This window comes from Colobus angolensis, unplaced genomic scaffold (genome assembly GCF_000951035.1).
Source record: "Colobus angolensis palliatus isolate OR3802 unplaced genomic scaffold, Cang.pa_1.0 Scaffold138, whole genome shotgun sequence".
Lineage (NCBI taxonomy): Eukaryota > Metazoa > Chordata > Mammalia > Primates > Cercopithecidae > Colobus > Colobus angolensis.
Genome location: NW_012114466.1, coordinates 1515248 through 1542255, shown reverse-complemented (window position 1 = coordinate 1542255; position 27008 = coordinate 1515248). Strand labels below are relative to the sequence as shown.

Here is a 27008-nt window from a genome sequence, read left to right as displayed (position 1 = left end):
GAGCTCACTTCATTCTGCAGAGCACTGGCTCAGAGAGGTTATGGAACCCATCATGTGCCAGGCCCCGGGATGGCCACGGGAAGAGGCCCGAGAATGCCGTTGAGTGATGGGATCCAGCAGACCTGGTGGAGCACTAGGACCTTGGCTAAAGGGGCTGGAGCCCTAGACCCACGGTCTAAGCCCTGCACTGCCTGCGCCTGGCCCACAGGCATGGCAGCCTCACTGAGAGGCAGGCTGCGTGTCCTCAGCAAACACGGGCACCAAACAGAGACCAGTCAGAGGCCAGTACCAGGTGGGGCTGAGAAGTTAGCTTGGAGCATCCTAGGAAGCCAGGAAGCCTTCCAGAGGTGGCAGCTCTGCAGCCCCCGGCTCCTTCCCAAAGCTGACCTCCAAGTGCAGCTGCAGGGCCCCTGCGTCCAGCCCTTGGGCCTGCCACGTCCCAGGGCCCCACTGCCAGGCACCGCCCCGTGCCGGCCCTGTACAGGCCACATCTGCTGCAGCAGCCATGCCAGAGCTCCGCCTCCTGGGCTCCGTCCCCATGGAAACCACGGTGTGGGGGGGGCGGGCTCCTGCTGCATTTGGCCCGCTGACTGGTTTCCATTAGAGCCGGCCTGCTTTCCCTGAGCTCTGCCCCTGCAGTTCAAGGCTTCCCCTGGGGGTTTCTTCCCACATTTACTGAGCACCAGCCGTTCCGTGCCAGGGAACCCAGCGGTCTGGGCCCTGCCCGCTCTGGCCGACACCCACCAGCGGTGCCTGATGTCCAGCACCGTGGCTGCTCCCCTGTCCTTTCTTATTGAAGGCCAGCTGCGGCTGGGTCCTGGTGTTGTGGACTCAGCCCTGGATCTGAGTTAGGACACCTGGCTCCCATCCTGGCTGGGCAGTAGAATCACTGGTGGGCCCTTGAATAAGCCCCTTCGTCTCTCTGGGCCTCAGTTTACCTATCTGTAAAATGAGAGCCTCTGTCTATTTCTTGAGTTCCTTGCAATGCCAAGAAAGAAAGACAAAGAGAAAATGAAGCCACAGTACGCTGGTGTGCCGGGATCTCAGAACTGGGATTTTTGTTTGCTTTCAAAGAGGGTTTTATTTGAGGGAAGGAGTCATGGAATTTGACCAGAGGTGATTGTTTGAGGGGCCAAGAGCTAGCCAGAGCCCACGGACATGCAGCATGGAAGGCACAGCCAGAAGCCCGGGCAGCGGTACCCACTGGCCCGCCTTGGCATCTGCTTAGCACCCAATGACCTGGCTGTGAACACAGTGAGTGGAAGCAGGAAGCGTGCCTGCGCCGGAATCCGGAGGGCTCTGGAAAACTCCCCAAGAGGTTTCCGGAGGTCAGAAATGTGGGCAGAAAATGAGATCCAGCTTTTAAAAACCTGGCCGACTCATCCCCAGGGAGCCTAGGGAAGCCTGGGAAGGTGCCTCCACCACCACGTGGCTGAGTTGCAAGAAGAGCTTCCCGGGCCGGACCTGGGGGTGCCGGGCTGTTAGGGTCAGCAGCAAGGTGGCCCCAGCCCAGACTATGTCCTGGTGGTGTCTTCCTCCTCTGGCTCCTGGGATTTGGAAGGCTCCAGCGGGGAGGTGATGATGGTGCTGGGGCCTTTTGCCTGGCCTGCCAGTGGCCAGCTTGGCTCTCTCCACGGGACCTCGCAGCTCCTGCTGCCTGGGGTGGTGGTGCGTGTTGGCCTCCCCTGGGCCCTGTGGGTGCTGGCGCTGGCCTGGGAACACATTTCCAGCTCACAGACGAACAAAGCCTGGGAGGTGGCAGACCTTCTTGGCAGTAGGGAGTGAATGGCCCAGTGGGGTGGGCAGCTTGCTTAGTCTCCCCCCAGCCTCAGTATCCTCATCTGTAAAATGGGGCTAGTAACCCTGACCTCCTGGTTAGGGTGAGAGTTAGACGAGATGAGAAGCGGGATCAGAGCTGGATAAATGGCAGGAGACGGCACCGGAACTTTGCCCACCCGGCATCCTTGTCATGAGCAAGACCGACCACATGTCCCAGAGAGCCCAGCTCCATGATAGGAGAACAGGGCCAGGCTGACTGTGGTCAGGCCCACCTGGAGTGGCTGCTGGCAGGCTCCAGGGTGACAGCCACCCCGCCCTGGTGGCCCAGGTAGCCTGAGTTGTCATTTCCTCTTCCTCCATCTCAGCCAAGAGGCTGAGTCAACTCCCCACTCAGCTTCTGCCCCTGCCTCCTGCCCGAGGCCACCCAGCTTTGCTGACTGGTCCCAGTGATAGGGGACATTGTCACTGTGGCTCAGAGGGCGGGCTTGGTGGCATTTTCAGTTTTCTGTCCTGGGAAGGAATGAAACCTTGGTTCAAGTGACCGCATCTGGGTGGCCACAGCCTTTGCATCCCCTGCCTTTGCGTCCCCCACCCCACCCTCCTGATAAAAGTAGGCCGAGGACATCAGCACAGAGCGGCTGCTGCGGTCCTGGCCAGGGCTTGATTTAGACATTCGGGGAGGCTGGGATAATGTAGGAAATGAAGGAAATTTCCCCAGGGAAAGGGGAAGAGAAGACAGAAGAGCTTAAATGCCCACATGATTATTAAGCGTGGTTGGTGATTTACGGCCGGGCAGGCGGCTCCTGGCGGCTCCCTGCCCCCTCCCTCCCAGTGCCCTGTACCCTGGAGAGTGGCCATGGGGAAGATGGAGGCCACCAGGTGGGCCCAGCACCCGAACTCCGCCTTAATCTCCTGGTTCTAGGCTCTTGGCAGTCCCTGGGCAGGTGGCACAGCACAGGGGACACAGCTCCTCCATGTGCTGGGCACTGACATCTGTCATCAGGGCCACCTCACAAAACCCTGACGGATCACTGGCCCTGTCTTACAGGCCAGGAAGCCCAGGTGTGAGAGATCAAGCCTCGTGTGGCCCTCTCAGCGGTGGAGCCTGAGCCAGTCTGGCCACCGGCCCAAACCCTAGGCCTTTCTACCACGGCCACGTTCAGTGGCCTCGGGTGGGAAGGGCTGGAGAGACCCTTGTCCCTCGTTAGAACAAGGGATGCAGGTGGAGTGGCAGTGGCGGTGGTCGCAAAGCAGGCCTCTGCCCATCCTGCCCTGTCTCCTGTCTTTCAGGGTGCCTGTCCTCCTGGCGGAATTCCAGTCTCCTCTTCAGGGGACTCTTGAGACCCTCAACAGCCAGCCCTGACCCCCTCCATGGCCCCATCCTTGACCTCTCTAAACTATGGCCTAGTGTCACCTCCTCCTGGAGGCTCTCCCTGCTCTCCACTCACCCATTGCCCTGCTGTGGGCCCTGGGACCTAGTCACTGCCTGTCTGGGGACAGGGAAGTGTTCCTCTGGGGAACATTTTATGAGTGAATGAATCAGAAGAGAAAGCCATGACCTGCCTGCCTGTGCTCAGTGCCATGTCAGAAGCCACCAAACTGTGGCATTGCCCCAGCAAGTTTATTTTTCCACGTCCACTAAGTAAGTTCCCCTTCAGGACTGATCTGACAGGTTGTGAAGTCACGCGTCATCAAAAACGGCATCTTTGCACTCAGTAGGCAGGCTGGTACAGCCCGTCGTGGGGGACCATTCCGCCGGCTGTGGGGTAAGGACGGCTGTGTGCGCCATGCTACAGAGAAGCCGAGGTTACTGCTTGGGGGTTTCACTGGGGAACATTAACAAACAGAGGTGGCCCAGAAGGGTCATGGGGCCTTTTCTTCTTAGACTGCTGGGTATGGAAGGCAGGAACCCATTGACCCGTCAGGTGTCACTGGTGGGTGGTGATGCATTCTGTTAATTTAGGTCAGAGAATTTAGGTTCAGTTTACAGATTTCCTGCACAATCCCTCGTCTGCATCATAGCTCATGAACATCCTCTTCCTCCAGGAAGCCCTCACACGCTGCTGGGCCCTCTCTCCTGCCTGCTCTTGGCAGCTGGGTCCTTGGCCAATCTGGTCCCTCCGGAAGGAACCGTCGCAGTCACCATGGCCTTGTCTTTCCACGTTCCACCTTCTGGGGTGCAATGAACAAGGGTGTAGATGCCCACACACCCTCCTGGGGCCTGGCATCTTTGTCCAGAGGACCCGAGGCAGCTCGGGGAAGGCCTTTCAAGTGCGTCTTGGGGAGCTCACGGCTGGCCAGCGAGCAGGGCCTGGGTCCCACTCAGCTGTGGGATGTTGGACCAGCCCCTCCCCGGCTCTGAATCCCAGCTTCCCACAATCTCTCTGACCCCCACTTCTGACATATGGTGGATCTCTAGAGGGTTCTGAGGGTCTAGGTGTGGAATGGCTGCCTCAGGCATGAAAACATTCCTGGGCTTCAACCCGGGATCCCACTTGGAGGACAGAGGAGAGATTTATTGCAGAGATGTTCATGCCTCTTTAAATGTGGGGAGCTCGATGCACCAGCCGTGCTCCTGGGGTTGGGCGTTTGAATTGAGGAGTTGTGGTAACATGACCTGCTGGACTCTCATGTGGCCGTTCACAATGAGAGAGGCCTCTGTGGGTGGGTGGAGGCGGCCCACGTCCACACGCACACGGGAGCCCCTGCAAGCCAGGGTGCCACGTGCCGGGCCTGGCATGGGGTTGTCAGTGTTTGCTGCCGCGTTCTCTCTCTCAGTTTTCCAGAACTTTGTTGAATGAGCACCCATTCCTTTTGCAATGTGCAAAAAATGTTTAAGTTACAAAACTTATCATCTGGCCAGAGTGACACTAACCTGGCTAAATTATCGCAACATGTTCTCCCCCAAAAGAGAGACATTTGCAAATGCTCGGGAGGTCATGGGGTGGCAGCACCCATCTGCCAGGCACATTTTCTTTCCTCCATTTAAAAGGAGCAGAGCCGACTGAAGGGGAAGGAAGGGGTGTTGTGGAGATTTGGGCGCACAGGGGTGCTGCAAGGCCGGCTTCCCCCACATCTGGCATGGCTGATGAGAGCAACTTTGCTGCTGCTTCTGGGGCAGAATCCGTCCTTGCATAGCCTTGGGCACGTGGTTAGAATGCTGCGAGTGTGATGTCTGGAAATAATACCTGTAAAGAAAGCAGGACTCAGTTCTCTCATCTAGAACCAGTGGCCCGTCGTTTTGCCATTACAGATACTAGCAGTGTTTGTGACAAACCCTCATCAAACAGAAGCTCCCGGTGGGTGTGTGAATGGCCACGTGTCTGGCCGTGGCTTGCTTTTCCAGAACCAACTTGGTGGTTAGCAGTCGTTGCCAGCTGCCTCGTGTGAGCACCCACTGTGTGCCAGGCAAGCCGCTGGGAATTTCACGTCTGTTCATTTTCTCTTTACTGTGGCGTCAGATCAGATCACAGAGTAGGTGTAAATAGTTGCCTTTAGGATACAAAGCTGGGGCTCGGAGAGGAGAGGCCAGCTTCTTGAAGACTGAAGAGCCTAGAAGATTCTGTGCAACCTGTGTGTGGCCCAAGAGCCCGTGCTTCTCCCAGGGGTGACAGCTCCACCGCTAGATGCCGTGTCCTTGGAGATTTGAACTCCCCCTGTGCCCTGACCACACCAGCTGCCATGGTAGCCGTCAGACGTCCCGACTGGAGCCATTTTGGCCCAAGAGAAGTGGCTGAGATGGGGATACAGCCCTGGTTTGTGCAAACTCAGGGACACTAGGGGACGTGACCGCCTGCAACTTTGCCGTGTGTTTTTGTCCTCTCCCAACCGCCTGGGGTTCTTTTTTTTGGAGACAGTTTCACTCTGTCGCCCAGGCTGGAATGTGGTGGCGTGATCTTGGCTCACTGTTACAGCTGCCTCCCAGGTTCAAGCAATTCTCCTGCCTCAGCGTCCTGAGTAGTTGGGATTACAGACACGCACCACCACGCCCGGCTAATTTTTATATTTTTAGTAGAGATGGGGTTTCGCTGTGTTGGCCATGCTGGTCTCGAACTCCCGACCTCAGGTGATACGCCCACCTTGGCCTCCCAAAGTGCTGGGATTATAGGCGTGAATCACTGTGCCTGGCCTGCTCGGGGTTCTTTGGAGGCCTTGGGCATCTGACAGCGTTACCCAGGGCCGGATTTCAATCCTTTCCACAGCACCTTCACACATCAGTTGAGGAGCGCTTGGTGTAACTGACCTGTGCGTGGAGGATGTTTCTCCTACATGTGACCTTGGAGAGGGACCAGGTTCAGTGCTGAAGATAAGATGAGACTGAATCCCTGGCTAGTCCTGGCCCCCGGACCTAGGCCCTGCAGCTTGGCCAACGTCGGGGTTCCTGCAGGGCACTCAGAGCCTCCTGGGCTGCCTCCAGAAGTGTCTGCTTAGGTCCTGCTGGCCACGTTTATTGCCACATCTCCCAGCCAGCCCCTGCAACCTCCTCCCAGGCCCTCCTACCACAGGCCCAGACTACAGCTGGCAGTCAGTTGTTCGAAAAGAGACAGGGGAGGAATTTCTCCAGGCACTGGAGCCTGGAGTGACGTCTCCCATGTACTCAAAGCCCCCTGGGGGATTAGCAGTGGGTGCTGCCGTCCACTGAGTCCCACCATGCCCAGGCAAGGAACATCGTCTCTGACGTATGTGTAAATCCGAGAAGGTGGGTGTCATTGTCCCCATCTTACAGACAGAGAGACTGGGTCCCAGAAAGGCAAAGGAGCTTGTACAGGGTGACCGGGGCAGAGCTGAGATGGGAACGGACCCTGCGGATGGACCTAGGGGTGCTTGTGGGCAGGGGCAGTGAGGGGGCAGGGACGGGACTGGGGATCGGCCTCTGGGGCATTTTTCCCAGCGCAGTGTTGACTCTTAATGGGTTTAGCACCAGCCTCAATGGGCCACGATCTGTGAAAATGGCCTGAGCTGGCCCTGTGCTGCAAGCTCAGAGGGGGAACAGCCTTGGGAGGCTCAGGCAGCCCCCAGGGAGCAGGGCATTTTCAGATTTTTTAAAGTCTCCGTGGGCAGGTAGTGTAGCATTTGTCCAACTCAAGAACCCAGTGACGAAAACCAGGCAGAGAGGAGGGCAGGTCGCTGGGGTGAGTGGTGGTGGGCAGACTGCGGGAGCTGGTGCTGCTTGATGGGGCTCCTGTGTCTCCAAGCGGGGGAGCTGAAGCTCCCAGGGCCACACCTGCCCCAAAGCTGGTGCCCACTCACCTGTGAGGGTAGAAATCCCACACCTCTGGCACATCCAGGGCAGACGGGAGGTGGGCTGTAGGGCTGCCCACTGTCTCTCTCCACTTGCCACTGGGGGAATGGGCTTGTCCCATCTCCCCTCCCCTCCCTTGGCTCCTGTAGCCTGGAAGTCTGACGTCTGATGCTAATCTGGGTTCGAGATACATTAAATTAGGCTAGCTACAAAAAAGTAGGCCTCTGTGGCTGGGCCTGCCCGGTTGGCAGCCCTGTGAACCTGAGCAGGGCATGCCATCCCAGCCCCCGTGCTGTTTGGGGAGCTCCAGTCTGTGGTACTTTTCCTGGGGGGCCCCAGAACTCCTGTCCTGTCTGCTCCAGGTGAGGGCATTGGGGTGACCCTAGCCCAGGGCAGCAGGTGAGGGTGGGCCACGTGGGATTCCTTAACCAGCTTGCAGGGGGGCATCTCCGTGGGTGGCAGGCAGGGGGACCCAGGGTTATTAGAGTGGATATCAGGGCACGCTGGGCCCCAGGGTGGGGGATTTTATTTTGGCCCAGGCTGCTGGTGGGAGAGTGGAGAGGAAGCCCCAGCTATCCGGATGATGGGCTCTGTGGCCTCAGCACAGCCTCCTGAGGGTTAGGCCAGCATACAGCACAGCGCCTCCTGCAGGCTCTGTCCAAGAGGCAGGAGCAGCGGGCCTGCGCCCACCTCCCCTTGCTATCTATCACCTGCAGCTTCTGTGGGACTCTGGACCCCTCCCAGCCCTCAGTGGGCATGGAGATTGTCACCGTGGACCTGTTCCCATTTTCAGAGATGGGCTGATTGTGGCACAGCCTCTGTGGGATGGGAAGAGGGTCGGGGTGGGGGTGCTGGCTGCAGGCTGTGCCCAGCGTGTGGCCAAGCACATCTGTGGGATGCCACCAGCAGGTCTCCCAGCCTCGGAGGCCTCATGAAACCAACTTGAGGCCGGGAGTGTTGCCGAGAAGACGCCTCCCTAGCTTGTTAGCAGTGACCGGGGCGGCTCCTGGCCCTACCCCGTCCCTGACCCAGCACCACTTACTCTCAGCTGTCAAAGAGGAGAGTTGCCCCAGGCCTCAGGTGACACGGTTTCAGGGCGGCCACACTAGGCCACCCAGCCGGCCAAGCATTCTTGCAACCCGGGGTCCATAGGAGCTGGAAAGCCTGGGCCTGGGGACGGTTCCAGGGAGTGTGAGAGAGAAAACAGACTCCGGGGGCCTCAGTGCCCGAGGTGTGCAGCCGTGCAGGGCTGTGCAGCGCCCTCCTGCTTTAGGACCTGGACCCTACCTTCCTCCTACCCCCACTCAGGGCTCAGCACCCCACCTGAGTCTGGCCTGAGGCCCAGCAGAACCCCAGCCATGGTGTATCAGACTTGGCCTGGGTTTGCCCTCAAATCCTCACCAATAGCAAGCAGTGCCCGCCTGCCAGCCTGAGTTGAGGCAGGATGGGGAGGGTACGGAGCGGGCCTTTGGGTCACCCCAGGTGAATGCCAGCTCCTGGGCCTTGGTGTTCTCCTGCAGTCAGTCTTGGGGCATCTCCCTCCGTGGCTCACAGTGACCACTTGAGTCACCTCTTGGGAAAGAACCAAAGTCCTATTTGTACCTTGTACGTCCCAGATATTGGGTGTCATTCCAGGAGTGATGTGGGATGAGTGGGGCACTTCCCGACATCCCGGGTGCCAGGCACTATGTGCTGTACCCAGGGACAAAGCCACGTAGGACATGGTCCCTGCTGTGGAGCTCCCAGGCCTGGGGACATGTGGGCATTGCAAGTATCTGTGAGCTGATTTCAAGGGACCCCCAGTTTACTGCTAGAGCTAGGGAGATCCCTGACTCAGGAGGGCTCCCTGGAGGAGGTGACCTAAAGAATGGGTGGGAATGGGGCCTTTGATGGTGGGAGAACACTCCAGCCCTTGGGAACAGTGGGTGCCAAGGCAGGGCTGAGCGAGGGGAGCAGGGGCTCCTTTGAGCACTGAGGTGGAGAGACGGCGCCCCGCTGTGAGCCAGCACCCTGAGCCCCACGGGCCCCTCCTCTGCGGACCCTAGAGGACATCCAGGTCCACAGCTGGCTGTGCAAGAGCCAGTGGGTGGGGTTTGCTTTCGGGCGTGCGCATCAGGCAGGAGCAGAGGCAAAGACAGAGGCCGTCCTCACAGCCCTTTGCCTCCCAGGCAGTTCTTCACCTCAGGGCTCGCTGGGTCGGGCCCACCTGCAGGAGGTTGTGAGGGATCCTTGAGGGGTGGAGGGAGGGGCCCCCTTCACTCCCTCCCCAGTCTTCAGCCACCAGACCTCCTGAACTGACTTCCTGGTCTCCTTGTGTCTTGCAGAACGTGGCCCCGTCCCAGAGCATCACCCGAGACATCAGGAGCACATCGCGGGCTTGGGAAGACCCTCCGGGACCTCACGGCCCAGGTAGCTGCATCTTTCCCCTCAGCCTGGGCAGGGAAGGACCCACTCCAGTCGCAGGCAGCCTGGAGATGGGTGGTCTGGCAGGGAAGGGGAAACCCCGGCACCAGCCCAGCTCCCAGGCCTACCTTGCAGCCCGGTCTGCCCTGGGTCCTCGAGGGGCTCAGCCTGACCCTGACAGCTAGAAGAGACCCCACTCCAGGCCCGGGAGTGAGGGAGTAGAACAAAGGGTCCCTGGCCTACTATGTGACCACTGCCCGCAGCCCTGCCCAATGGGACAGGGACCCCCCACCGCCTCCTCACCATCCAGGTGGCCTGGGGGCACCCGAGCTGGGCCCAGGCCTCATGGCGATCTCAGGGCAGGCAGGGCCAGAGCCGACAGGGAACAGATGAGGGAAGAGTGCCCCACACACCCAGGGGTTCCACCTGATAAGACTTCCTCAGCGTTTCTCTTTCCTTCCAGGTCTTCCACCCTTGGGCACCTTCCCAGTGACGCCTGAAGCTCAAGGGACTGTATCCACCCTCAGGTCAGTACAGTTTGTGAATGTTGATGAAAATCGGGGCTCCCCAGACCTCTCCCTCCTGGCTCCACCCTCCGCCGGGCATGCGTAAAACTGGATGCACACACACACACCACACATGTGTACGTGCACCAGCCCCAGAGCTGTGGGGGCCAAGGAGCCAGGCAGGTGCTTGCTGCACATTGGATGGGCTCAGCTGGGGCTGGCCTGGCCTCCTCCCTTCTCACCCCTACCAGCTTCTTTCTGCAGCTGAGGAACCAGGGCTCCAAGAAGCTAGATTTGGCCCAGGTCTGGCCCTGTTTTTTGGGCTCCCTCCTGCCTGAGTTGGGTGACGCTTCTGTTTGCAAGGATCCAGCTCTCTCAAGGGCCCTGGGAGGGGAGGCCAAGGGCAGCCTAGGGGACCAGTGACTATGGGGCAATTTGCAGTATCTGCTGGGGGCTCAGCAGTAAGATGTCCCCTGCCTGCTGCTGTCTGTCATGGCTGTCTTGTGGCCATGGCCGGGGATGGGCCTGTCATGCTGGGAACTGCTCAGAGGCTGCAGCCAGCCTGGGGCCCCTCGTCCTGGCGAGCCAGCCCCCGAGTGCAGACTGTCACCGATGATTCTTTCCTCCTGGGGCATCCGTGCGGCCATGTGGGTTGGGCAGGACTGGCATTCTCCCCTCCCTGCTGTTGCCATGGCCAGGGGCAGGCCCCCCTCCCGAGGCTGTGTGGAGAGGACCCCAGGCCGCTGCATGTCAGCAGAGCAGCCGGCGTCTGGCCCGGACCCCTCTGCCATCTGGGGCCCGGCGTGTTTACAGGTCAGCCTTGCCCGCCAGACTCTGCAGACGCTGCGGCCCCGGGGCCTTTGTGTCTGCATGCAGGGCTAGGCCACCAGCCGAGCAGAGAGTGGGGAGGGACACAGGTGGGGAGTGGGGGGAGGCCCCTGGGGGAGTCAGGGAGGAGGGGCAGGACAGAAGAGAAAGAGGATGGAGGGTAACAGAGGAAGAGAACAGCGTGGGGGCAGGAGAGGGGCAGGGACTGGGGAAGAGGAGACACAGGGCAGGGCCCGCAGCCCTTGGAACTGCGGGGCTGTCACAGGGATACCAGCCTGCGGGAGCAGCTGACCCCAGGCATCTGACGGGGACCTAGTGGGTCTTGGCCAAGATGATCTGGTCCATGGAGCTGGGGTTTTCCTGGCACCCAGCATAAGCCCAGGCCTGCCCGTGGGACCTCATCCCACCTGCACCCAGCCCTCCCTGTATACACAGCTGGCCACCATCTAATGTAATCCCCCCGACATCCCACAGGCAGCAATGGTGGCCTCCAGGTTCCAAATGAAACAGACCCCACAGGCGTGTCCCTCACACAGGATTGGGCATGGAATGTGCCCCTCCCTGAGTCTCTGACTCCCAAGCCTGGACAGACGTGTCCAGGGAGGCTGCGAGGGTGTGCTCCCTGGATCATGGGCAGGGACACCCGTGTGCAGCGGCAGAGGCTCAGGATGTGTGGGAAGGGCCTGGAGTGGAGGAGAAGAGGCCTGCAGGGGAGAGTGGACAGTCCGGGGCTGGGACCAGCACCCCAATATGCATGACCCGCGGAAGATGAGGCGGGGTGCACACAGTAGGTGCTTACTCAGTGCTCATCAGATGCCGGATGCTGGAGTAATCACCACAGGGGTCACACACCCTCCGTTAGGACCACCAGCAAGATAGGGCTACGGTCCCACACTGTTCTTGCAGAGACGGAGCCTGGGGACCAGGAGCCTGGCCCTACTCTGGCCTGCAGCCTTGGGGCTGCTGGGGCTGTGGAGGGCCTCTGGGGTGCTGACTTGGACTGGGGGGGAGGGCATTGAAGGTCCATGGGACAGGGACTCCCTCAGCAGCGTTTGTTTTTTAGCTAAGTCAAAACTGCTCCCCTTGGAGTCCTTGGCCCAGGACGGGGAAACCTCAGCCAGGCAGGTCCCTCGGCCTTGCCTGCCTCTCATGGGCTGTTCAGGCCTCATACTGAGGAGGCGGCATCCTGCTGGCCACACCGTGGCAGTAGCCCAGTGCCTTACCCACACTCGGTGGCAGACAACAGGAGCCACAGCCCCAACCAGAGCCGGCGGCCACGTGGCCCCCTTGATACCCAGCACTGGCTGGGTTTCTGAAGGGACTTGTTCCTTTTCTGGGTACCCTGGGTTCTGGCTGATGGAGAGGCTGCCCCGTCCTTCAGGAATGGGTACAGATGTGAGACAGGTGATGGCCTGTCACCCCATGGCAGAGCCATGCTGAGAAGCCACATCAGCCGGCTCCAACACTACCTAGTGGACCTGGTATCCACAGCCTGAGAATGGGCCCCGGAGGATCATGATGTGACCTCAGCAGCCTCTGCAGACGGTGGAGTGGCACTTTCTCTTCTCCCCAGAGGTTGAAGGGTGTGAGCCACGGCCCCAGGTTGTCTCTGCGTGCAGGTCGAGGGGACAGAAGTTTGTTCTCATGTCAAATAGCCAGATGCCTTTTTTTTTCAGATGGAGTCTCGCTCTGTCGCCCAGGCTGAAGTGCAGTGGCACGATCTCGGCTCACTGCCAGCTTTGCCTCCCGGGTTCAAGTGATTCTCCTGCCTCAGCCTCCCAAGTAGCTGGGACTACAGGCACCCGCCACCACACCTGGCTAATTTTTTTTGTATTTTTAGTAGGGACAGGGTTTCACTGTTAGCCAGGATGGTCTCGATCTCTTGACCTTGTGATCCACCCTCCTCAGCCTCCCAAAGTGCTGGGATGACAGGCGTGAGCCACCACGTCCGGCCACCCAGATGCCTTTTTTAATTTTTTAAAATGTTTTTTTTTTTTTTAATTTTTTTGGAGACAGGAGTCTCACTGTGTTGCCCAGGCTGGAGTGCCTTGGTACGATCTCGGCTCACTGCAACCTCTGCCTCCCAGGTTCAAGTGATTATCCTGCCTCAGCCTCCAGAGTAGCTGGGATTACAGGTGCCTGCCCCACACCAGGCTAATTTTTGTATTTCTAGTAGAGATGGGATTTCACCGTGTTGGCCAGACTGGTCTTGAGCTCCTGACCTCAGCTGGTCTGCCCGCCTCAGCCTAAAGTGCTGGGATTACAAGTGTGAGCCGCTGCGCCCAGCCCCAGATGCCTTTTTATACCCAGACAGAAGCAAGCAAGCCCTTACAATGGCCCTGTATTTCATCTTTCGGTCCCACTGAAAATACAGATGCTTCCTGACTTGCAGTGGGGTTTGTCCTGAGAAACTCAATGGCCCTGCATTTCATCTTTCGGTCCCACTGAAAATACAGATGCTTCCTGACTTGCAGTGGGGTTTGTCCTGAGAAACTCAATGGCCCTGCATTTCATCTTTCGGTCCCACTGAAAGTACAGATGCTTCCTGACTTGCAGTGGGGTTTGTCCTGAGAAACCCACTGTAAATTGAAAATATTTAAGTCAAAAATGCATTTAATACACCTAACTACCAAACATCAAACATCATAGCTTAGCCCAGCCTCCCTGAAACGTGCTCAGAACACTTAACGTTAGCTTCCAGTTGGGCAAAATCATCTAACACAAAGCCTATTGATGATAAAGCGTTGAAGATCTGTTATTTATTCAACACTGTACTGAAGTGTGGTTGGTTTCTACTGAATTCATATCCCTTTGGGTTGAGAAATCTTAAGTTGGACCCTGGTAAGTCGGGGCTGTCTTTATGGACAAAATGCAGAGTGATTTTGTCACTCGGCACCTCCCTGTTGGCTCTGAGCAGTGCTTTCTGGCTGGGAGAAACTTCGGTGAGCGTGAGGTTGAGCCCTCACTGTGACGAGGGATGGGACATGGTGCAAGGACAGCCACCTGCAACAGCATCTGGGTGAAACACCTTCTTGATTCGGTTCAGATTTGTTAGGAGTTCTTGTGGGCCAAGCCCTGAGCCAGTCACGTGGAGTCGTCCCTCTTCCTGATGTCCCTGCTGAGTGTCCCTCACCTGAGGCTCCAAGAGCCTATGGGGCTTGCCCCGGCCACCAGGCTGGCATACAGCAGAGCAGGGCTCTGGCCCCAAGCTGCCCCGCAGTAGAAGCACCTCTGGGTTCCAGGAATGTAGTCCCGCCAAGGCGTGGGGCCGCCAGATCCCTCAGGGGCAGGGAGGGGCTGAGGTCTGGGGTCTGGGCCGAGCTTTCCGAAGTCTGGCTGTGTGGTGGGGACAGGCCCTGCTACTCAGGCCCTTGCCAGGATGGCGTCGGGGTGGGCCAAACCCCAGCCCCAGTGCTCCTGGCAGTGCCCAAGGCTGCTGCCTCCTTAGTTCTAGCTTCCCTCCCTGGCCTGGTTGGTTGGGCACCTGGTCTCAGGCATGGCCCAGGCTGGGGGCCTTATTCACCACACAGTAGCGAGCTGGAAGCACTGTCATGTCCAGCTCTGGGAAGGAGCAGGCTCCCAGTTCATCCCGCAGCTTCATGTCGCCGCTCCAGCTGTCCCAGGTACGACGTTCCCTTCTCCAAAGACACCTCGCCCACCCAGCCAGGCTGGCCTCGAGAACTGGGGAGCCAGAGGCCCCTGGCTGTCCCTGAAAAAGGAAAACGGACCTCCCGATGGGGGTTTCCTGGGCTCACCCAACACAGAAGGACCTAGTGCCTGTGCGCAGGCAGGTAAACATCTTTGGGTCCCCGTTCCCTCATCCCTGAAACATGGGGAACACAGCTGCTCCTGCACTGGCTGTGGCTGTGGGGAAGGAACAGCCACTCCGTTCCTGCCTTTGATCAGGTTATCACGTGGACTGAGTGAGTCACCAGGTGTGAGGGGCTTCAGTGGGTGCCTGGCGTGTCACAGTGACACGGCATTCACATTGGCCTGGTCTCCCGCTGGGAGCATGTGCCCAGGAGCCTGTGGTATGCAGCTGGGCTAGCCCCACCGTGGAGCAGCCACGTGGGAGAGGCCCCGGGAACAGGCGAGGTGGCTGTGCCGTTCACACCCAGAGAGTCATCAGGGCAACTGGGGACACGGTGATGGGGACAGTAGCACCTGCCCTTGATGCTGCACCGTGTCACCCAGGCAACCCCACCCTGTGACCACCATGCGGGCTTCCCTCATTTCATTCTTGTTTTTTGATGCAGGCCCTGCCCGTGGCTCCGGATCGGCGGTCCCCGTCAGAGGCCTGGGCTGAGTCCTCAGGTGTGTGAGTAACATTGTCCCCTGACCCGGTGGCCCTGCGAGCACCCCGCTGCCGGCCACAGCTCGGCTGCCCTGGGCCTTGGCCTCCCTGTCTGTGCAGTGGGATTGGCGGCGATCACAGGCTTCTGCCCTGCACAGGCCAGGAGGGAGTGCCACATGGCTGCACCCCCAGCCCAGGAGCAGCCTCGCTGCTGGACCTCTGGCTGGACCTTTGGGTTCTCAGTGAGACCTGGTGAAGAGACATGGAGACCACTGCTGGGCGGGGGCAGGAAGGCATCCCTGTGGCACCCTGGGGCCGTCCGTCTGTCGGATCTGGGGGTGCTGCCTGCCAGGCTCTACTCTGCATCCAGCAAGTGTTTGTTGGGGGCAGTGGGGCCTGTGCCTCTTGTCCAGAGGAGGCTGGAGAAGGGGACACAAGAAGGGAGTAGACAGACGGTCACCAGACAGATGAGCAGGACGGGGTTCGGAGCTTGTTTGGGAAGTGGCTGGTGCTGAGCTTGGCTGGGGCAGGGCTCCAGGAGGGGCCGAGTGGGCCCTACCCCCGACCCTTGTCGGCTGGGCCCCAAAAGTTCCAGGCTGTGGGGTGGGTGCTGTGGAAGGTGGAGGGGGGAGCAGCCTCCCATCCCTGGAGCAGGTTCCCTAGCATTCGCATGGCAGCTGCTTCATGGCACAGTGGTCCCTGGAGTTCAGGCCAGGCCCTCGAGCCGCCTGTCTGGGGACCACTCCAACCTCAGCCAAATGAGGAGCAGCCCTCCCTGGGTCTGGGGGCAAAGGAAGGTTTTGAATCCGGGAGCCCAGGCTCAGTAGGCCCTTGCCACCTCCCCCAGAGGTCGTGCCTCAGGCTAGGCCACCTGGGCTGCAAGATGGGAGGGCATCGGTGCCCCAGGCAGGCCCCAGTCCCCTGGGGCCACTGCAAGACCCATAGATGGGACGACAAGGTCTCTAGAAGCCCTGGCCCCTGGGAGCCTGGGCGGAAGAAGGTTCCAGAAAAGGCCCACACCTGCCTATCTCTGGGCCCACACACGGGGCGGGCACTGTGCTTCTTTTCCAGTGGCTCCTCCTCCTCCCGGCCCCATAGCCGCTCCCGCCCGCGGCGGCCTTTGTCTTCCAAGCGCTCTGCAAAATGGCCGCCCGGCCTGCCGCCATTTTGTAGCTGAGGTGGCCGTGGCCTTGAAGAGGCCTGGGAGGGAGGGCGGCCATGGCCCGCCTGCCTGCCCTTGGCGGCCTGGACAGAGCCCAGCACCGGCCCCCGCCCAGTCTGGCCTTGGCTGTGTCTGCCCCAGGCTTGGCACCAGCCAGCCCTTGGCAAGGCAGGCTGGGAGTCCTGGCCCCTCACCCAGCCCTGCCGGCCCCTCGCCACCCTAAGGCGGTCCTGCGGAGCAGACAGAGAAGCCTTGAGCCAGAGCCGGGCCGGTGCAGCCTCGCTGGCAGGGGAGCCCTGGGCCGAGGGCAGCGCAGGCAGTTGTGGGGCCCCATGGGCTCCCCGCACCTCTTCAGGGGCGATGCCTTCAGACCTTGACCACTTCACCTATCGCGCTTCTGGCCTGGCCTGGCCGGGAGTGGGTCTCTCAGTGGCCAGCCCAGCTTCTGACTTAGAGACGGGCACCGCCAACCTCAGGAAGAGGGCAGGACCACACTCTGGCCAGGATTCCCCTGTGGTGGGGCTAGCCAAGGTCTGTGACACACAGGAGTGGAGGACCTGTTCTCTCCTGGGCACCTGCACAGCCCCCACTCTCCTGCAGGCCCCATTCCCACAACCTCAGCCATTCCAGACAGCATCTCCCTCCTCACCGGAGCCCCTCGGCCTCTCCCAAGCCTCTGAGCTTGCTTCCTGCCCCATCACAGACCCATGCACCTGCCCTTCCAGCACCCAGAGGATCCCAAGGGGCACATCCCCGAAGGGACGGTCTCCAGGAAACCCCCGGGGGCCGGGGGGCTGCAGATCAGCATCAGGGAGACGCTGGGTGTGGGCTGTGGAGGACAATTGTGCCCCTGGCCTGGCCAGGCCGGGAGGGGCAGGCGGGCCCTGTGGGAGCCCTGTGAGGTTGGCCACACGTGGGTTCCTGCAATCCCTGCAACAAGGTCCCCTGGAGGGCAGTGCGCCTCCTAGAAGAAGTTGGGAGAAATCTCCAGGCGAAGCAGGGAATGGTGTTTGATAAGTGTGTGCATTTTCTAGGGGTCAATGCAGGTCCTATGGGTGGCGTGGGGTGGTGCCAGGTGGACCCCACGGTGGCCTGTGTTCTCCACGTGGCCGTGGGTCGGTTCCTTGCTGGAGGAGACCCTTCCCCAGACACCTGCCAGGCACCCAGCCAAGCCCTTGAGGCCTGGGAAGGTCTCTGGACGCCACCCTACATCCCGCCCAGACTCCTCTCCCTGTGGTTCCTGAACAGAACATTCCGTCACCACGAAGTGAAGTTTGCCCAGGCCCTGCCCTCGCCCTGGGGAAACCCAGCCGGGCATGGGAAGGAAGAATTCTGCCCGCCTGCCCGCTCAGACCAGAGTTGCCCCACATACCAGGCCAGGCCTGCAGCTTCCTGGGGCACACGGGAGCCCCAGGCTTCCCGGCAGGAAAAGCGCCCCCCGCCGCAGAAGGGCTGGTCCCTGGTGGGGAGTTGCTGCTGGGTGGGGTGACCGCAGGGCGGGGTTCAGGCTGGGGTATTTTCAATGATGTGGTTGCATCTGGTCACCGCCCCCCGCCACCCCCGATTCTTTCCTACTCTCCCCACCTTGTGACCCAGACTGTGGCTTGAATTAAGAATGTTTTCAGATAAGTACACGCCTTTGAGGTTAGAAGTATGCCTAATGATTAAACACCAGACAGAGGTCCCCACAGGACAAGAGCAGGCTCCGCATTCCTGCTTTTCCCCTTTGGACTCCAAGTGAGCCTGTTTGCCTAACCCTGGAGCATTAACAAGCAGCTCCCCTGGATCCTCCCCACATCCCGGGGCGCTGGCGTCCTGACCCATCCTACAGAGGAGGCAGCTGAGGCCCAGAGGGGTTCACCTGCCCCATCCCAGGCCCATCACTGAGGGAGACAGAGCAGGTCAGAACCAGGCCTGGCAGCCCCCAGGCCTGTGCCCCATGGATGCAGGTGCATCTGCAGAGCACGGTCCTCCCCTGCCAGTGCCAGCCCTCAGGTGTCTCGGGTGCTGCGTTACTCTTGCGGGCTTCCACGCTCACACCTGTGGCCACAACGCTGGTGCCTGCTGGACCTCTGGCCCTGTTCTAGGTGCAGGACATGTGGCCACAGCAGGCCTGGCCCCTGCCCCCGGGAGTGGACATTCCCTGAGCCTGCCCCCCACCCCCACTGAGAACTTAGTGGCTGTGAGAGAACAGGAAAGCAGGAAGCTAGACAGGGCACAGACCCCTGACGGTGGAGAGCCTGACCCGGAGCATGTGGGTGTCAGTTTTGGGGAAGCCAGACAGGGAGGGTGCTAGCAGGAGGGCCAGTGAGGGGACCTTGGGACCCCAGACAGCCCTGGAAGGAAGGCAGGCCTGGGGTCCGGGCCATGCTCCATCTCGGGGACACTGCTTTCCCACCTGCGTGAGGTGTGCAGGGCCAGGGGAGGAGCCTGGATCTGAGGGGTGCAGTTCCAGCTGTGGCTTTGCCACGGCCTCCCCGTGGCATGCTGTTGGGGACCATGAGACTGTGGGCGGCCTAGTTGTATTGCAGCCTGAGGCCAGAGGAGAGGTTAACAACCCTTACCTGTCCCATCTTGATTTAAGTTGGTATTTTTAGATCATGGACCCTTCTGCATTGATTTTTTTTAAATTTTGCAATAAGATATTTCTGCTGATGGCTGGGTTTTTGGTCCTTTTAACATGCCTCCCACACCTTGCCCTGGTCCCCGCCCTGCTGCAGCCAAGCCAGAGCTGCAGGCTGCCCGGTGCGCGTCTCGTTAGCTTTCTGGGCCGTGTTTGCGGGAGGCCCGCCTCCCGTCCAAGCCCCTGGACGCCACCCCTCCCCGTCTTTTTCCCAGACCCCATTGTTGGCACGGCTTGCTGAGCAGAGACACTGGCTGCTTTATGGGGAGAAACCCAATCAGGGTGGCGGGGGTGTGCTCCTTGGGGGAGTCCGGCTCCCAGTGGCCCTGAGCCAAGCCCGAGGTGACTTCAGGGTGACACCGTCTGTCTGCCTCACTTGCTCCAGACATCCGCCCGCCCCTGAAATGGCCACCTGCCCACTGAGGCCTCCGCACACCTGTCCTGGCTGGCCTGGCCCCTCCCCCGCCTGGGCCTGCCGGGCACCCTGCCCACGGGCAGACACCGTGGGGCCGGGGCAGCGCCCGGGAGGTGGCAGCTGGCAGATGGCAGAGCGCCTGCCGACTGCTCACTCCCCGTCAGCTCTGCTCAGGGAGCGCCGTTCACGCTGCGTCATCCGCCCAGCCCTCATCCCGGCTGCCTGGGAAGGGTCTCTGGTCTGTCTCAGGAAGCCTCCCGAGAAAGGGGAGATTCCTGCTGTCTCCCCAGGCCTGAGCCCCATGCTCACCCCTAGGGCTGCCGGGCAGGTGGGCCTGGAGATCACCCCCGTGCACACCCCACAATGCATGCAACTGGGGCCTTCTCCCCACCAGCTCAGAAATGGCTCCATGAGTGGGTCATGACGCAGAAACATCAGTCTTTCCCCACCCCGCACCCAAGAAAGTCCAGGTTGTGGGCTGGAGTTCGCCTGTGCAAATCCTCCTGTGGTGGGGGTGGAGCCCACTGAGGTCACAGCATCTGTTTCCTGGTCCTGTAGAGCACGGCAGTGTAGGGTGTGCAGGAAGTGTGTCCAGACACCCTCCCCAGAGTCCCCCGGAGCGGGCACTACCACATTCGGGCTCCCTGACCACCGCAGGCCTGGGTGGTCCAGATGTGAGTCCTAGAGCCTCGGGGGCAGAGCTGGGACTCACCAGGGAACACAGGGCCCTCTGGGGAAAGCAGCGGGAAAAAGGAGGGTGGTCGTGCCTGGCAGAGGGACAGGCCAGGGCAATGCTGGGAGCAGAGGCCTGCCCAGGGCACTCGCTGCTCTGGAAGGCTGGAGGGGGAGCCAGGGCTGCGGGCACGCTGGGGAGGGGCAGAGGCAGAAGAGAGGGTGTCAGCAGTGGTGGATGGCCTGGCTGGTTGGGAGTGCGGGCAGGGCTGGTGCTCAGGGAGGAGGAGGGAAGGGCACCCCCCAACCGGTGTCCCCACAGGCCCCTCAATAGCCTGGTGGGTGACTCTCCTGGTCCCCTGCAGGGCTGCCCTTGCTCGAGGTCACACAGTATAGGGCTGCGGGGAACCAGAGTATGCCTACTCCCATCCAGCATCTTGAGCTCAGCCCTGGGGACCCACATCCCTTCCTGCCTGGATGCGCCTCTCTGGCCTTTGCACCCCATGCCCGTCCTGCAGGGGCACTCCGGCCAGAATGGGCTGGAGTGAAGTGAAGTTTTGATTCACTGGACAAGCCGTTGCCGAAGCCCTGCAGCCCAGACTGGATCCTGTGGGCCCCTCTGGGGGGTTTCCGCTCGTGGGAGGACGCCAAGCCTTCCCCTGTGGACCCGCAGCATCCTCCTCGGTGCAGTGGGGGTTTAATCCCTCCCTGCAGGGTCCAGCCACCTGCTGACAGGCCAGGCGCCCGGGAAAGTGGCACCAGGCTGTCCCCCTGTGCATCCCCCAGCCCTCCTCTGGGCCGTAGAGCATCCAGGCACCAGCCTGGCAGGGCACAGGCTTCCCAGCAGGGGAGCATGACCACTGACCACTCAAGGACAGTTCTGGGTCTTGGTCGCCTCTGATCTGGCATTGTCCAACACAGGGCTGGCCACGGAGGCCATTCCATTCAGGCCCTTGCAGGGGCGGGTGAGCCACTAGCTAGAGACAGGCCAGGCTGGAGTGTCGGTTTTGATGCGGGATGTCTAGGCAAGGCCCAGGGTCACAAAGGGGTTCACGACTGGGCGAGGCCACGTCTCTTCTAGAGCTGACACTTGTCACTTTTGTTTTTAAAACCAAACAGGTCAAGAAGGGGCGCTGACCTGGAGCCCTTGCCTGTGGCTGGCTGTCCCCGCAGTGAGCTGGGCCTCCTGCCATCCTGGCTCTGGAGGTAGGAGGAGCCATGGGAGGTCTGATAGGGAGGGAGGGCCATTGTCTGAACCAGCCACTCCCGGTCCTCTCCAGGCCCCACCCTCAGGCACAGAGGTCCTTAGATGGGGACCTGATGCTCTCATGGCTAAACCTTTGCCCAGGCTGTGGCCTCCCCCGAAGCCATGTCTCTTCTTGTCTTCCCGCCACTCCTCCAGCAAGCTCCCCCGGTTGGCCCACCTCATCCGTCCCCTGTGCACTTGGGGCATGGTGACCTTTGACTCTGGTGGTGCACCCCTCAGGCTGGACAGGGCCTGAAGGAGCTGTGGTTCGTTGCAGGGCGTCTGAGTGGAAGAGGCGCCCTCAGCCTCACTTCCACACCCTGAACTCTCTGGCCCTGGGCTCTGTTACGTGCGCGGCCTGTCTGCAGGGCCCAGCCCGCCTCGAGTGCTCCCTGGGGACAGAAGCCCTTGCGGTAGCCCCTCCTGTCACCTAGCCACCGGTCATCCTGGAATGCAGCCCTAATGCCCGGAGGCTACCTGCTGTCGCCCAGGATGACTCAAGATGCCACCTGGGTAAGTCTAACCCAGAACAAGAAAGGCCAAATAAGGGAAACTGAGTCACATCTGCTTCTCCCAGGCAGGGCTGGGGACCCAGGGAGAGGGCACTTGTGGTGACGACCAGGGTGGACTAGGGGCCTGTCTCCTTTTCTCTGTCTGCCACACCTTGTAGAGCCAGACCTGTGGGCTGGGGCCCCCCATGGTGGGCACTGCAGGCTCTGGGGGGCTGAAGTCCTGGCTTGGGGAACTTGTGGGGGCCAGGCTGGGGCCATTGGAATCTGTGTGGTGGTCCCCGCCTACACTCCAGCTCCGATGGCTGGTGGCGGGGGCCCTGGCAGCTGACCCCTTGCCTCAGTGGAGAGACCACGGCCCACAAGGGCATGAGACCTGCCCAGAATATAGCCCAGAGGCCGGCCTGGATTCCCACAGCTCACCTGCTGGACCATCCTGCCCCACCCCTTTTTTAGCCTGCTGGGACCATGGGTCAGAACCCAGTAGGTGTGAGGGGACCCAGCCAGCCAGAGACTAAGTCAGGAGCCCAGAGCGCATGCTTAGGGTGCAACCCACCCCACAGCCTTCCCCAAGGCATTTCCCAGGGGTGCAGATGGGGGCAGATGCAGGGACATTCAAGGTGGACCACCTGACTGGTAGCTGGTGATGAGGTGAGTGACAGCCTGAGTCAGCCTGAGCTCAGCGGAACTGGGATGGCCTTGATCTTCCCACTCTGGCCACTCACCACAGCTGGGAGGGTCCAAGGAGACCCTCAGCCGTCTGCCCCACCCTGACTGGCTCTGCCCGGACAGTCCTTAGGGACATCTTGGTCCTGCCCACCAGTCAGGGGATCCAGAATTGGGGCAGGGGAACAGGACCCCCAGACCCTCTCATACAACTTTTGTTCTGAGGCCTTGAGGGAACATGGGGTTTTCGAGACCCCAGGCCAGACGATGCCCGGATAGAGGAGGGCCAGGCTGCATTGGGGCCCTCCCGGTCCCCACGCCTGGGTGAGTCAGCATCTCAGTCTCCAGTTCTGGGTGAGTGGTGCCAGGTGTGAGCCTCGGTGGTCTCCTTGCTGGCTAAGGACCTGGGATTTGCTCCAGATGCCCCTCGGGAGGGAGTAGGACACAGTACCCAGAGAGCAAGCAGACCCCCTCCCCGACCAACTTCTGAGAGCAAAGACACCTAGAACCAGAGACTCAGCACCCCCGAGCCTCAGTTTCCCCACTACGGAGTGGGATCCATGATCTCAGCCTCACCAGGGCTGTGAGGATTAAATGGTCCAGCTCAGCCTGGTGCCTGCCTGGAGTAGGCGGCCTGCTCAGGATGAGCTGTGGAAGGAGGGCTTGGGTAGACCTTCCAAGTCCAGTTGGGCACGGGGAGCTGAGAGCTAGCGTGCCTTTTAACTTGGCAGGAAGCAGAACATTTGGACTTCACTCTGCTGCCCCCCTTGGCTGTGTGACATCTGGGTCACGTTGCCTCTCTGGGCCTCGGTTTCCTCATCTGTAAGAGGAGTTGACAGTCGTGCCTGCCTCCTCAGCGTTTCCCCAGGCTCCCCCAGGAAGGTGGTGGCCACAGTTAGCATTTGTTGAGGCTGACCCTGCGCCAGGCCCAGGATAGGCGAGGCTCAGGGAGGCCCATCTCTTGCCACGTTCCCCTGCTAGGGGAACCCCGAGACCCCCCTCAGTGCCGTCCTCATGCCACACTCTGTCCCAGCCCTGTGAGCCCCAAGCTAGGGCAGTGAGTGTGCCAGCCCCCGTAGGGACCGGCACTGGACCCTGGGTGGCTTCGAGGGTCTGCACTTCCCCCCCAGCTGCCCTCCGAGAGAGGCCACTTCCTTCAAGGAAGGAAAGAACCATGTCCCGCCACCTCCTACAGCATGGTCAGACCCGGCCAGCCTGCACAGCAGGGCCAGAGCCAGAGCCCCTGCGGAGGGATGCCTGCCTGCCCAGTGGGAGGAGACAGCACGTCCCGGGGGCTGCTGCTCAGCCAGCCTGGGGGCCCCGAGTGCTGCTTCTGGCGGCCTGCGCGGGGAGGGAGGGCCAAGCAGGGTGGGCACTCGCACGCCCATGGCTTGCTGGCCTTAGACAGATGACAGCCCTCCTCTTAGGGTCTCCAGTGCGGAGTTCCTTGGGGACATTATGGCCACTCCTGTCCAGATGAGAGGGGGCCGGCTGCCTGTGACAGCGTCGCAAAATGCCACTGGGGCTTTCCCTCCGTCCTTCCTTCTCTCTTTCTCGTCCCTCTCTGGTTGGTGGTGTCCTGCAGGTGCCTGTCCTTGCTGGTGCCGCCCACGATGTCCCCACTCCCAGAGGTTGGGTGTCCCAGTCCCCTGCACCCACCGCACCTGCCCGCCAGAATCCCTGTGCCCTTGGTTCCTGTGGCCTGCCAAGCCCCGAGCCCTGTTCCCCTCAGCCCTCTTTCCTCCCCCGCTCCAGGAGGTGCCTCTGGAAGCCATGGAGTCCCATCGGCACCAAGACTGACTGCCCTTTGGGGTGAGGTAGTAGGTTGTATAGTTTGGGGCTCTGCCCTGCTATGGGATAACTATACAATCTACTGTCTTTCCTGAAGTGGCTGTAATATCTACGGTGGACAGAGCATCTGGAACCCTGGCTGGGAGGGGCGGGGGCAGGTTTGGGGGCAAGCTTGGCAGCGGGCAGGGGCAGGGGCTCCCTACACTAAGAAGTTTGGCAGGCCTAGGTTCCTCTTGCCGTGTGACCTTGGACAGGCCCCTGATCTCTCTGGGCCGGTTTCCTCCTCTGTAAAATGGAGGCAAATGAGGATAGAAGGAGATGCGGATGGAAGGAGAGCGTCCAGGGCAGAGGAGAGCTGAGCCAACCCCACCCTCTGCCCCAGCCACACTGAGAGCGGCGACCCATGCGGCTGTTTGTCCGACCTCTGTCTCCCAACACCACCCCCATCAGACACAGGCTCATGGGTGACCCTGAGCAGGAGACTGGGCCATACCCTCCACTGAGCACCAGAAGGCACCACGGGGCCAGGGGTAGCTGATACGTTCGGAGGTCACAGGGCCGTGAGTGTTGGCCTTGCCCACCACCCCAGGTGCCCAGCATGTGCCCCAGCCTAGCCAGCTCAGTGGCAGGGCCTCTGTGGAGGAAGGGAGGCCGAGGCACCTTTCCCGAGCAGGAAGTGAGAGGAACAGCTCTGCACACATTGGGCCCCACATGAACACAACCTGAAGGCAGACGGTGGCTCCTCTGTACCTGGGGAAACTGAGGCCCAGAGAGCCGGGGCTTCCTGAGACCAGCCAGCAGCATCTGCCCCTTCCTGGGGTGCCATCTCCCCATCCCTCCTGCCCTGCGCCTGCCCAGCCCTCCTGCTCCGGTGACTGAGGACCGCTGGGCAGGGGCTGGTGTTGGGCGGGGGCGGCGGGCCCTCCCGCAGTGCAAGGCCGGGCCTGGCGGGGTGAGGTAGTAGGTTGTGTGGTTTCAGGGCAGTGATGTTGCCCCTCAGAAGATAACTATACAACCTACTGCCTTCCCTGAGGAGCCCAGTGACACGACCCTACGGGAGGGCTGCCCCCAACGTCGGTGACCTACGGGGGCCTGAGCTGAAGATGGGCCAGCATCTGGGGCCTAGAGTCAATAAAGCTGTTCTGACCGTGAACTTGGAATTGGCCCCTTTCATTCTGGAAGCCCAGGGACTGGGCTCTGGGGTGCAGCTGCTGCGGAACAGCGTGGAGGCCCCCGGCCATGAGCTGTTCCAAGTCATCAGGCTTGTCTGCTTGTGCCTCCCAGAGCCTCCAGAGTCCTCAGCTGGCTCCATGCTGCACCCTGGGCTCAGGAGGCCAGGCCCAGCCCATTCTTTGCCCTCTCATGCTGCGTTTGAGCCAGGCAGGCTGAGCACCAGGACCCAAGCCCAGTGGAGGGGTCCCCACGGGGCAGCCACCGAGGCCCCAGGTCCACAGCTCAGAGTGCTGCCAAGGCTTGGCTCCCGAGGCCACCTCAGTGCCTTAAGTTAAGTGCCTTCACCAAAGCCCGGACATGCTTGTCCTTCTGTCCTCCCTCAGGACAGTTTCCAGGGCACCCGTAATTCCTCTGACCGACTGCCATCCCAAATGTGCACTCATTCTCCTGGGAGGCCTCATGCCCCCGTGCCAGCAGCTGCCATAGGCTGGTCCCAGCAGTCCCACCCTGGGCATGCAGGGTGGGCTTGTCCATGCCTGGCCCAGCACTGAGAGCCCCTGGAGGGGAGGTGCTGACACAACTGGGCCCACACCTCCCCCACCCAAATGCCCATCCTCGCCCCTCCTGTTGACCCAGGCCACGATCTTGGCCCAGATTCCCCCCTGTGCCCTCCTGACCTGCCTTGGTTCTGCAGGCAACCCCAGCCCTGCATGGCCACGTCTGGACAGACCAGCACCCCCTACCCTGACACCCATCTGTGCCAGTCCTTCATGGCAAGCACCTCAGAGCCCAGGCCTGCCTACCCTCCCAGAGCTGCTGCCACGCTGTGGGCCAAGGGCAAAGGGAATGTGGAGGAGGGGCCCAAGGGCGGGAGGGCTTCCTAAAGCAGGGGCCATCTGAGCTGGGTCTTGACAGCATAGGAGTTTGCAGCTGGAGACGAGTGACCTGCCCCGTGGTCCCTTCTCCCATCATCCTCTGGGGCCAGAGTGAGTGATGTGCCCTGTTGTCCCTTCTCCCATCATCCTCTGGGGCCAGAGTGAGTGACGTGCCCGGTGGTCCCTTCTCCCATCATCCTCTGGGGCCAGAGTGAGTGACCTGCCCCGTGGTCCCTTCTCCCATCATCCTCTGGGGCCAGAGTGGGTGACACATGGGCACTGTCCAGCTCCCCTTCTTCACCCCATAATCAGTCCGCAGCCACGTCTGGTCACTTCTGTCCTGTGAACACCATTTCCATACCTCCCCACTCCCACTGCCAGGCCTCAGAGTCTCAGGGCAGCCCCCTCTGTCTCCGGAGCAGATCTCTGCCGACACCCTCGCCTGCGCTGCTTCCCAGTACCCCCGCCTCATGCTTGTGCTCACCTCCACCAGGACTCTCTCCTGCTCACCACGGCTCCCCCACCCCTCAGTCCATCGCTCAGACCCACCTCTGGCCACCGTAGCCCTGTCTGTGTCTGAGCGGACTGTGAATGTAGCCTCTTCTCCTGGCCCCCATACTGTGTCGTTGGAGCAGGGTTTGGCCCTGCAGAGCTCAAGGCCTGGTCGGGGAGCTGCCAGGAACACACAGTGGCCACGTGTTGGGGTCAGCATCACAGTGGAGCAGCCCAAGGGCTGGGGAACCCTAAGGATCCCTGGACCCAGCCCTGCAGTCGGGTGGCTTCCTGGAGGAGGTGATGCCTAGTTCACCCCGTGTCCCTCTCTA

The 27008-nt window shown here is 61.0% G+C and overlaps 1 protein-coding gene across 1 annotated transcript; it reads left to right on the top strand.

Annotated features, from left to right (window-relative positions):
• Window positions 1–1158: 1158 nt before the first annotated feature.
• Window positions 1159–17845, top strand: LOC105506589. Its single transcript, XM_011934795.1, is given in 12 exon segments — window positions 1159–1254; window positions 1648–1774; window positions 2612–2658; window positions 3452–3545; window positions 7384–7420; window positions 7815–7930; window positions 9067–9103; window positions 9346–9430; window positions 9888–9912; window positions 9915–9951; window positions 15015–15072; window positions 17249–17845. Coding segments are annotated over 12 exon segments (969 nt in total). The 3' UTR covers window positions 17459–17845.
• Window positions 17846–27008: the final 9163 nt, after the last annotated feature.